General features: G+C 46.5%; 1 protein-coding gene across 1 annotated transcript in view; it reads left to right on the forward strand.

Moving 5' to 3' along the window:
- Nucleotides 1-4,108, forward strand: part of LOC106596512 (calcium-independent phospholipase A2-gamma) — a 32,106-nt gene extending 27,998 nt beyond the window's left edge. Inside the window, 2 exon segments of the mRNA XM_045722538.1 lie at nt 2,559-2,651; nt 2,654-4,108. Of these exon segments, the coding sequence (XP_045578494.1) occupies nt 2,559-2,651; nt 2,654-2,832 (272 nt within the window). The 3' untranslated portion in view covers nt 2,833-4,108.
- The last annotated feature ends 7,709 nt before the right edge of the window (nt 4,109-11,817 follow it).

Genomic DNA, 11,817 nt, shown 5'->3' on the forward strand with positions numbered 1-11,817 from the left:
TGATTTCATTTTGACCTACACATCTCAGCACATCAAGTTCATCAGCTCCCCAGTACTTGACCTCTCTGATTCCTCTCATTCATCAGCTCCCCAGTACTAGACCTATCTCTGATTCCTCTCATTCATCAGCTCCCCAGTACTTGACCTCTCTGATTCCTCTCATTCATCAGCTCCCCAGTACTTGACCTCTCTGATTCCTCTCATTCATCAGCTCCCCAGTACTTGACCTCTCTCTGATTCCTCTCATTCATCAGCTCCCCAGTACTTGACCTCTCTGATTCCTCTCATTCATCAGCTCCCCAGTACTTGACCTCTCTCTGATTCCTCTCATTCATCAGCTCCCCAGTACTTGACCTCTCTGATTCCTCTCATTCATCAGCTCCCCAGTACTTGACCTCTCTCTGATTCCTCTCATTCATCAGCTCCCCAGTACTTGACCTCTCTGATTCCTCTCATTCATCAGCTCCCCAGTACTTGACCTCTCTGATTCCTCTCATTCATCAGCTCCCCAGTACTTGACCTCTCTGATTCCTCTCATTCATCAGCTCCCCAGTACTTGACCTCTCTGATTCCTCTCATTCATCAGCTCCCCAGTACTTGACCTCTCTCTGATTCCTCTCATTCATCAGCTCCCCAGTACTTGACTCTCTCTGATTCCTCTCATTCATCAGCTCCCCAGTACTTGACCTCTCTGATTCCTCTCATTCATCAGCTCCCCAGTACTTGACCTCTCTCTGATTCCTCTCATTCATCAGCTCCCCAGTACTTGACCTCTCTGATTCCTCTCATTCATCAGCTCCCCAGTACTTGACCTCTCTGATTCCTCTCATTCATCAGCTCCCCAGTACTTGACCTCTCTGATTCCTCTCATTCATCAGCTCCCCAGTACTTGACCTCTCTCTGATTCCTCTCATTCATCAGCTCCCCAGTACTTGACCTCTCTGATTCCTCTCATTCATCAGCTCCCCAGTACTTGACCTCTCTGATTCCTCTCATTCATCAGCTCCCCAGTACTTGACCTCTCTGATTCCTCTCATTCATCAGCTCCCCAGTACTTGACCTCTCTCTGATTCCTCTCATTCATCAGCTCCCCAGTACTTGATCTCTCTCTGATTCCTCTCATTCATCAGCTCCCCAGTACTTGATCTCTCTCTGATTCCTCTCATTCATCAGCTCCCCAGTACTTGACCTCTCTCTGATTCCTCTCATTCATCAGCTCCCCAGTACTTGACCTCTCTCTGATTCCTCTCATTCATCAGCTCCCCAGTACTTGACCTCTCTCTGATTCCTCTCATTCATCAGCTCCCCAGTACTTGATCTCTCTCTGATTCCTCTCATTCATCAGCTCCCCAGTACTTGACCTCTCTCTGATTCCTCTCATTCATCAGCTCCCCAGTACTTGACCTCTCTCTGATTCCTCTCATTCATCAGCTCCCCAGTACTTGACCTCTCTCTGATTCCTCTCATTCATCAGCTCCCCAGTACTTGACCTCTCTGATTCCTCTCATTCATCAGCTCCTCAGTACTTGACCTCTCTCTGATTCCTCTCATTCATCAGCTCCCCAGTACTTGACCTCTCTGATTCCTCTCATTCATCAGCTCCCCAGTACTTGACCTCTCTCTGATTCCTCTCATTCATCAGCTCCCCAGTACTTGACCTCTCTCTGATTCCTCTCATTCATCAGCTCCCCAGTACTTGACCTCTCTGATTCCTCTCATTCATCAGCTCCCCAGTACTTGACCTCTCTCTGATTCCTCTCATTCATCAGCTCCCCAGTACTTGACCTCTCTCTGATTCCTCTCATTCATCAGCTCCCCAGTACTTGACCTCTCTGATTCCTCTCATTCATCAGCTCCCCAGTACTTGACCTCTCTCTGATTCCTCTCATTCATCAGCTCCCCAGTACTTGACCTCTCTCTGATTCCTCTCATTCATCAGCTCCCCAGTACTTGACCTCTCTGATTCCTCTCATTCATCAGCTCCCCAGTACTTGACCTCTCTCTGATTCCTCTCATTCATCAGCTCCCCAGTACTTGACCTCTCTCTGATTCCTCTCATTCATCAGCTCCCCAGTACTTGACCTCTCTCTGATTCCTCTCATTCATCAGCTCCCCAGTACTTGACCTCTCTGATTCCTCTCATTCATCAGCTCCCCAGTACTTGACCTCTCTGATTCCTCTCATTCATCAGCTCCCCAGTACTTGACCTCTCTGATTCCTCTCATTCATCAGCTCCCCAGTACTTGACCTCTCTCTGATGCCTACCTGTGTAGATGGTCAGTCTGAGTGATGTTTAGTCAGTGTGTGCGGGTGATGGCACTATTAACAACTTGATGGATCTCTATAAAGTAGGAAGTCATAATAAACCAGTGACATATGGACTAACTTTGTCTCCCTCATCAGAAGTCCACGTCATGCTCTCTCCTTCTCCCAGACAGCTGCTTCCTCTACCTCTAAACTAGCTACACTAACAACATGATAGCTATCAAGATATAAAATGATTTAACTGTACTCCAGCAACATGACCTAACCTCCCTCACCTCTTCTCTCCCCGTCAGAGGTCCACATCATGCTGGACGCCCTCCTTCCACCCAACACCTACTTCCGTTTCAACCCCTACATGAGCGAGGACATCCCATTGGACGAGAGCCGCCGGAGAGGCTCACCTTCCTGCAGGAGGAAGGAACTCGCTACCTGGAGAGGAACGAAGCCAAGCTGAACAAGGCAGCGTCGGTGCTGGCTCTGGAGAAGAGCGCCATCCAGAGGCTGGCTGAATGGTGCAAACTGAAGGCCGACATGTACGAGGGCTTGCCCTTAATCTCCAAACTGTAGGGGACGTCTAGAGGTGAAAGGTCAGACAGGCTGAGAGACACTAATTTAGACTGATTATGAAGATAATATAGGAGCTGTAAAGGTCTGACATGTACGAGGGCTTGCCCTTCATCCCCAAACTATTGGAAGAGACCTGCAGAGGTTAAAGTTCAAAAAGGCACTGCAGGCGGTAGCTGCTGAGAAACTCATTTCCACTTGAAAATAAACATAATGTGCTTTGATATGACTCCATCAGTGGAGGCTGGTGGAAGAAGCTATAGGAGGAAAGGCTCATTGTAATGGTTGGAATGGAATAAATGGAACCGAGTTAAATGTGGTTTCCATATGTTTGATTCCGTTCCATTTTTTCATTCCAGCCATTACAATGAGCCTGTCCTCCTATAGCTCCTCCCACCAGCCTCCTCTGGACTCCATATCTGCTTGATGTAGATCATGTGATATGACTGCGGTCCATTTGAATTTCTGCAGCTCAGGCAGGATGTTGTTGCCTTTGAGCTGTGAGAGGTGGTACAGAAGGATCTGTTGTAGTGTTTATGAAAGGGGTTTGGCTGGTAGGGGTTTGGCTGGTAGGGGTTTGGCTGGTAGGGCTGAAGGAATCAACCTTTTGACTGCTCCTAAATAAAGCACCACTGTGCACCACTGTGATGAGAACATAGGCTGTTTACACAGGCAGCCCAATTCTAATATTTTGCCCCCCCTAAAAATCAGATCAAATCTTTTGCCAATAATTGGGCTAAATACCTGAATTGGGCTGCCTGTGTAAACAGCCATAATGGTGTGAATGGTAGACAGGCACAGCCATTTACTGTTTTGATTTAAGAGTGCAGGTTTTGCAGGGAAGGTGTTTTTGACAACTACTGACTTAACATGTACTGCTATGTCAGATATCCAGGGTCTGTTATTAGCAACTCATTCTTGTAATTACTGTAAATATGAATGTAAGTAACTGACATTGGTGTCACCTCATTCCCATGTTCAGTAACTTTAAATGCTTCAAACTTGAACTAGGCATGTGAAGTAGAATGGAATAAAACATGTAATTATGCCTTTTTTCACAGATTAATGAAATCATGCACTTTGTAAATTGTCACATTGTTCTTATCTTAAGAGCTCTGTAAGGGATCAAATGTAAATGGTTTGATATGTGGTTTTGAATAATATTTCATTGAAGAGTTCATGGTATTAGCTTTATAATGAATCAGAACCACCTAATTCCTTTCTCCTGCAGCGGCCCTGTAGGTGGACTGTGTAAGAATGAAAATGTCATTGAAACAGGTTTCTGTTGTTGTGTTGTCTATTGAAGCTGTGTCTCATAACTACACTATATACATGATCATATCATCTGATCTGTACTGATGTCTATTAAAGCTGAAGTGATAGTCTACGACAACCTTAAACCCCCCACACACACAACACACACAGAGGTCTATAATAGAGGTTTCATGGAAGAATGAGGAGTGTCCTCTGTGATGAATTGTTTTTTCCAATTGCAGAATTGATTTGTTACGTTGTTGTTTATCCCCATTGAGTCCTGACTTTCCATGACGACACTCCCTCCTCCCAGTCAAATGAGAATCACCCCCAATCAACCCTACCCACGTAACACAGCGGTATACGGTTGTCTCTCAAATGGCACCCTATACCCTATTAGTGCACTACTTTTGACCTGGTTCCATAAGGCTCTGGTCAAAAGTAGTGCACTATATAGGGAATAGAGTTCCATTTGCATAGTAGTATGTCAGAGGACACATTATAGCCTCATACAAGAACAACTGAAATGGTCACCAGAACCAAACACATGAGGAATCAGGCATAGTTGATGGAAGAATTGGGGGGAGTGACTGAGATTGCATGTGTTCCCTAACCCCAACCATGACCCTATTGTTGGGTTGGGGGGAGTGACTGAGATTGCATGTGTTCTCTAACCCCAACCATGACCCTATTGTTGGGTTGGGGGGGGAGTGACTGAGATTGCATGTGTTCCCTGACCCCAACCATGACCCTATTGTTGGGTTGGGGGGAGTGACTGAGATTGCATGTGTTCCCTAACCCCAACCATGACCCTATTGTTGGGTTGGGGGGGAGTGACTGAGATTGCATGTGTTCCCTAACCCCAACCATGACCCTATTGTTGGGTTGGGGGGGAGTGACTGAGATTGCATGTGTTCCCTAACCCCAACCATGACCCTATTGTTGGGTTGGGGGGGAGTGACTGAGATTGCATGTGTTCCCTTACCCCAACCATGACCCTATTGTTGGGTTGGGGGGGAGTGACTGAGATTGCATGTGTTCCCTTACCCCAACCATGACCCTATTGTTGGGTTGGGGGGGAGTGACTGAGATTGCATGTGTTCCCTAACCCCAACCATGACCCTATTGTTGGGTTGGGGGGAGTGACTGAGATTGCATGTGTTCCCTAACCCCAACCATGACCCTATTGTTGGGTTGGGGGGAGTGACTGAGATTGCATGTGTTCCCTAACCCCAACCATGACCCTATTGTTGGGTTGGGGGGGAGTGACTGAGATTGCATGTGTTCCCTAACCCCAACCATGACACTATTGTTGGGTTGGGGGGAGTGACTGAGATTGCATGTGTTCCCTTACCCCAACCATGACCCTATTGTTGGGTTGGGGGGAGTGACTGAGATTGCATGTGTTCCGTATTTAGATCATTACCCTGTGTGAGTGGATTGTGTGGTATCACACTGTGAATTGTAACCATACCACTGTTGTTAGGTGTGTGTGATTGCGTGTGCAGTGATCATTCATCCTGTCGGGCTGAGTTTTAACCTGGCCTGGTCTCACTCTGGAATGTTCCCTATTTCTCTCTCTGGAGAAATACAATGGATGGCATTACACATCCTACAGGAGCGCGTGAAGCAGTGGAGGCTGCTGAGGGAGGACGGCTCATGATAATGTCTGGAATGGAGTGAACTGAATGGTATCAATTCCGTTCACACCATTCTGGCCATTATTATGAGCTGTCCTCCACTGCTGTGAAGTGATATGTGTCTGTCTGTGTGATGGCATGACAAATCCTACAGGAGCGTGTAAAGGGAACATGAAAGCAGCGGTGGTGGGGTGTTAGGGTTTGGTGGGGGTGTTAGGGTGTGGATAGAGGTTTGGTGGGGGTGTTAGGGTGTGGATAGAGGTTTGGTGGGGGGTGTTAGGATGTGGATAGAGGTTGGTGGGGGTGTTAGGGTGTGGATAGAGGTTGGTGGGGGGTGTTAGGGTGTGGATAGAGGTTTGGTGGGGGTGTTAGGGTGTGGATAGAGGTTTGGTGGGGGTGTTAGGGTGTGGATAGAGGTTTGGTGGGGGTGTTAGGGTGTGGATAGAGGTTTGGTAGGGGTGTTAGGGTGTGGATAGAGGTTTGGTGGGGGTGTTAGGGTGTGGATAAAGGTTTGGTATGGGTGTTAGGGTGTGGATAGAGGTTTGGTATGGGTGTTAGGGTGTGGATAGAGGTTTGGTTTGGGGGTGTTAGGATGTGGATAGAGGTTGGTGGGGGTGTTAGGGTGTGGATAGAGGTTGGTGGGGGTGTTAGGGTGTGGATAGAGGTTTGGTGGGGGTGTTAGGGTGTGGATAGAGGTTTGGTGGGGGTGTTAGGGTGTGGATAGAGGTTTGGTAGGGGGTGTTAGGGTGTGGATAGAGGGTTGGTGGGGGTGTTAGGGTGTGGATAGAGGTTTGGTATGGGTGTTAGGGTGTGGATAGAGGTTTGGTATGGGTGTTAGGGTGTGGATAGAGGTTTGGTATTGGTGTTAGGGTGTGGATAGAGGTTTGGTGGGGGGTGTTAGGGTGTGGATAGAGGTTTGGTAGGAGTGTTAGGGTGTGGATAGAGGTTTGGTAGGGGTGTTAGGGTGTGGATAGAGGTTTGGTGGGGGTGTTAGGGTGTGGATAGAGGTTTGGTGGGGGTGTTAGGGTGTGGATAGAGGTTTGGTAGGGGTGTTAGGGTGTGGATAGAGGCTTGGTGGGGGGTGTTAGGGTGTGGATAGAGGTTTGGTGGGGGTGTTAGGGTGTGGATAGAGGTTGGTGGGGGTGTTAGGGTGTGGATAGAGGTTTGGTGGGGGGTGTTAGGGTGTGGATAGAGGTTGGTGGGGGTGTTAGGGTGTGGATAGAGGTTTGGTAGGGGTGTTAGGGTGTGGATAGAGGGTTGGTGGGGGTGTTAGGGTGTGGATAAAGGTTTGGTATGGGTGTTAGGGTGTGGATAGAGGTTTGGTATGGGTGTTAGGGTGTGGATAGAGGTTTGGTATTGGTGTTAGGGTGTGGATAGAGGTTTGGTGGGGGTGTTAGGATGTGGATAGAGGTTGGTGGGGGTGTTAGGGTGTGGATAGAGGTTGGTGGGGGTGTTAGGGTGTGGATAGAGGTTTGGTGGGGGTGTTAGGGTGTGGATAGAGGTTTGGTGGGGGTGTTAGGGTGTGGATAGAGGTTTGGTAGGGGTGTTAGGGTGTGGATAGAGGGTTGGTGGGGGTGTTAGGGTGTGGATAAAGGTTTGGTATGGGTGTTAGGGTGTGGATAGAGGTTTGGTATGGGTGTTAGGGTGTGGATAGAGGTTTGGTATTGGTGTTAGGGTGTGGATAGAGGTTTGGTGGGGGGTGTTAGGGTGTGGATAGAGGTTGGTGGGGGTGTTAGGGTGTGGATAGAGGTTTGGTAGGGGTGTTAGGGTGTGGATAGAGGTTTGGTATGGGTGTTAGGGTGTGGATAGAGGCTTGGTATTGGTGTTAGGGTGTGGATAGAGGGTTGGTGGGGGTGTTAGGGTGTGGATAGAGGTTTGGTATTGGTGTTAGGGTGTGGATAGAGCTTGGTGGAGGTGTTAGGGTGTGGATAGAGGTTTGGTGGGGGTGTTAGGGTGTGGATAGAGGTTTGGTGGGGTGTTAGGGTGTGGATAGAGGTTTGGTGGGGGTGTTAGGGTGTGGATAGAGCTTTGGTAGGGGTGTTAGGGTGTGGATAGAGGCTTGGTGGGGGGTGTTAGGGTGTGGATAGAGGTTTGGTGGGGGTGTTAGGGTGTGGATATAGGTTTGGTGGGGGTGTTAGGGTGTGGATAAAGGTTTGGTGGGGTGTTAGGGTGTGGATAGAGGTTTGGTTTGGGTGTTAGGGTGTGGATAGAGGTTTGGTGGGGGTGTTAGGGTGTGGATAGAGGTTTGGTGGGGGGTGTTAGGGTGTGGATAGAGCTTTGGTGGGGTTGTTAGGGTGTGGATAAAGGTTTGGTGGGGTGTTAGGGTGTGGATAGAGGTTTGGTTTGGGTGTTAGGGTGTGGATAGAGGTTTGGTGGGGGTGTTAGGGTGTGGATAGAGGTTTGGTGGGGGTGTTAGGGTGTGGATAGAGGTTTGGTGGGGGTGTTAGGGTGTGGATAGAGCTTGGTGGGGGTGTTAGGGTGTGGATAGAGGTTTGGTGGGGGTGTTAGGGTGTGGATAGAGGTTTGGTGGGGGTGTTAGGGTGTGGATAGAGCTTTGGTGGGGGTGTTAGGGTGTGGATAGAGGTTTGGTGGGGGTGTTAGGGTGTGGATAGAGGTTTGGTGGGGGTGTTAGGGTGTGGATAGAGGTTTGGTGGGGGTGTTAGGGTGTGGATAGAGGTTTGGTGGGGGTGTTAGGGTGTGGATAGAGGTTTGGTGGGGGTTGCACAAATGTCGATTCTGTATTTACACTGGGTGATCCCATTAGAAATGTATTTTTCAAGGGAGACCTGTCTGTCTAATTCTGGAAGAGCACTCTGAGAGCAACCTACTACAACACCCCAGCCAGATACCGTCAGTACACACACTAACACAGATGTCAACAACAGAGCTCTGAGTCTGATAAAGGGCCCAGCAGCAGTATTCTAAAGTTCAGGATGTACATATCTAATGTTCTTCTCTGAGTCTGAACGATGCCTCACTTAGTGACAGGACTATGCCCTACATGTTATGAATGAACTGTGTTGTCAAGGGTTACACATGAGAACTAGACCTAATGAGGTAATACAGATGAATGTTTCTGCCTTAGCCACATTCTGACAGTTGTTTCCTGTAATTGGGGGCCAGTGCAAAGGTCAAAGTGTGAAGGTTAACTGATGTCTGTCTCACGTTGTTTACAAGTTGGAGATGCAACTAATGATTCTGGTCCAGACGGTACCGCTACACCGCCAGGATCCTAATTAATGGACTCATCAGCTGTGAGGAATACTGTGTTGTCTCCTGATGGTGTTGCCTAGCAACCACCTCTCCTCCACAATGTTCTGCTGGTGTGCATCGTTATGTTCTCCACATTCTCCTGATCAGAACTAAATGTGTTATGCAATCGGCTCAGTGTTGTGCAGTTTATTGTGTGCCTTTTGTTCTCACGTGAACGTTTTAGTCATTTGGCCGATGCTGCAGAGCCACTTACAGGTCGTAAAAGTTAGTGCATTCATCTTAAGATGCCTCGGTGAGACAACCACACAGGCATAGCCTTCAATTCTTACCAATGCATTTGAATTGGGCAAATTATACATGTTTGCAGCTTAAATTGAATGGAGGGAGGCTAGAATTGGATTCCAACTGGTATTCATGACCTTTTGGTTTAGTCATCAATATCAGTCTAATTGCTTCTCTAGTTTAAATCAATGATAGTCCTCTGTAGAAAGTAGGATAGAGAGAAAGCCACACTTCCTTTCAGTCTTTTAAGACTGGGGCTATTAGGCTACAGGATACCCTCAGCTCACTGAAACATTTCTGTGTTTTCACTCTCGTGGTCTCCCCTTGTTTTGGTTTTCTTTATCTTTTGTGTTGTGAGAAGACCGGAGCAGAGCATTATCAGATCAGTATCAGAATCAGATCAGTATCAGAATCAGATCAGTATCAGAATCAGATCAGTATCAGAATCAGTATCAGTATCAGATCAGTATCAGAATCAGATCAGTATCAGATCAGTATCAATATCAGAGCAGTATCAATATCAGATCAGTATCAATATCAGAGCAGTATCAATATCAGATCAGTATCAGATCAGTATCAATATCAGAGCAGTATCAATATCAGATCAGTATCAATATCAGAGCAGTATCAATATCAGATCAGTATCAATATCAGTATCAGATCAGTATCAATATCAGATCAGTATCAATATCAGATCAATATCAGAGCAGTATCAGATCAGAATCAGAGCAGTATCAGAGCAGTATCAGTATCAGAGCAGTATCAGATCAGTATCAATATCAGATCAGTATCAGAGCAGTATCAGTATCAGAGCAGTATCAGAATCAGATCAGTATCAGAGCAGTATCAGAGCAGTATCAGAATCAGAGCAGTATCAGAGCAGTATCAGATCAGTATTAAAATCAGATCAGTATCAGAGCAGTATCAATATCAGATCAGTATCAGAATCAGAGCAGTATCAATATCAGAGCAGTATCAGATCAGTATTAGAGCTGTATCAGGCCAGTATCAGTATCAGAGCAGTATCAATATCAGGGCAGTATCAGTATTAGAGCAGTATCAGTATCAGACCAGTATCAATATCAGAGAGTATCAGAGCAGTATTAGAGCAGTATCAGTATTAGAGCAGTATCAGAGCAGTATCAGTAGCAGGGCAGTATCAGTATTAGAGCAGTATCAGTATCAGACCAGTATCAATATCAGAGAGTATCAGAGCAGTATTAGAGCAGTATCAGTATTAGAGCAGTATCAGTATCAGAGCAGTATCAGTAGCAGGGCAGTATCAGTATTAGAGCAGTATCAGTAGCAGGGCAGTATCAGTATCAGTGCAGTATTAGAGCAGTATCAGAGCAGTAGCAGTATCAGGGCAGTATCAGTATTAGAGCAGTATCAGTAGCAGGGCAGTATCAGTATCAGTGCAGTATTAGAGCAGTATCAGACCAGTAGCAGTATCAGAGCAGTATTAGAGCAGTATCAGTACCAGGGCAGTATCAGTATTAGAGCAGTATCAGGCCAGTATCAGTATCAGAGCAGTATCAGTAGCAGGGCAGTATCAGTATTAGAGCAGTATCAGTATCAGACCAGTATCAATATCAGAGAGTATCAGAGCAGTATTAGAGCAGTATCAGTATTAGAGCAGTATCACTATCAGAGCAGTATCAGTAGCAGGGCAGTATCAGTATTAGAGCAGTATCAGTAGCAGGGCAGTATCAGTATCAGTGCAGTATTAGAGCAGTATCAGAGCAGTAGCAGTATCAGGGCAGTATCAGTATTAGAGCAGTATCAGTAGCAGGGCAGTATCAGTATCAGTGCAGTATTAGAGCAGTAGCAGTATCAGAGCAGTATTAGAGCAGTATCAGTAGCAGGCCAGTATCAGTATCAGAGCAGTATCAGGCCAGTATCAGTATTAGAGCAGTATCAGTAGCAGAGCAGTATCAGTATCAGAGCAGTATCAGGCCAGTATCAGTATCAGAGCAGTAGCAGTATCAGGGCAGTATCAGTATCAGAGCAGTATCAGAGCAGTATCAGGCCAGTATCAGTATCAGAGCAGTATCAGTAGCAGGGCAGTATCAGTATCAGAGCAGTATCAGGCCAGTATCAGTATCAGTATCAGAGCAGTATCAGTAGCGGGGCAGTATCACAAGCAGTATCAGAGCAGTATCAGAGCAGTATCAGGGCAGTATCAGAGCAGTATCAATATCAGAGCAGTATCAATATCAGATCAGTATCAGAGCAGTATCAATATCAGAGCAGTATCAGTAGCAGGGCAGTATCAGTATCAGAGCAGTATCAGAATCAGATCAGAATCAGAGCAGTATCAATATCAGATCAGTATCAGATCAGTATCAATATCAGAGCAGTATCAATATCAGATCAGTATCAATATCAGATCAGTATCAATATCAGAGCAGTATCAATATCAGATCAGTATCAGATCAGTATCAATATCAGATCAGTATCAATATCAGAGCAGTATCAATATCAGATCAATATCAGAGCAGTATCAGATCAGAATCAATATCAGAGCAGTATCAGATCAGAATCAGAGCTGTATCAGTATCAGAGCAGTATCAGAGCAGTATCAGAGCAGTATCAGAGC

Source organism: Salmo salar, chromosome ssa07 (genome assembly GCF_905237065.1).
Source record: "Salmo salar chromosome ssa07, Ssal_v3.1, whole genome shotgun sequence".
Classification (NCBI taxonomy): Eukaryota; Metazoa; Chordata; class Actinopteri; order Salmoniformes; family Salmonidae; genus Salmo; species Salmo salar.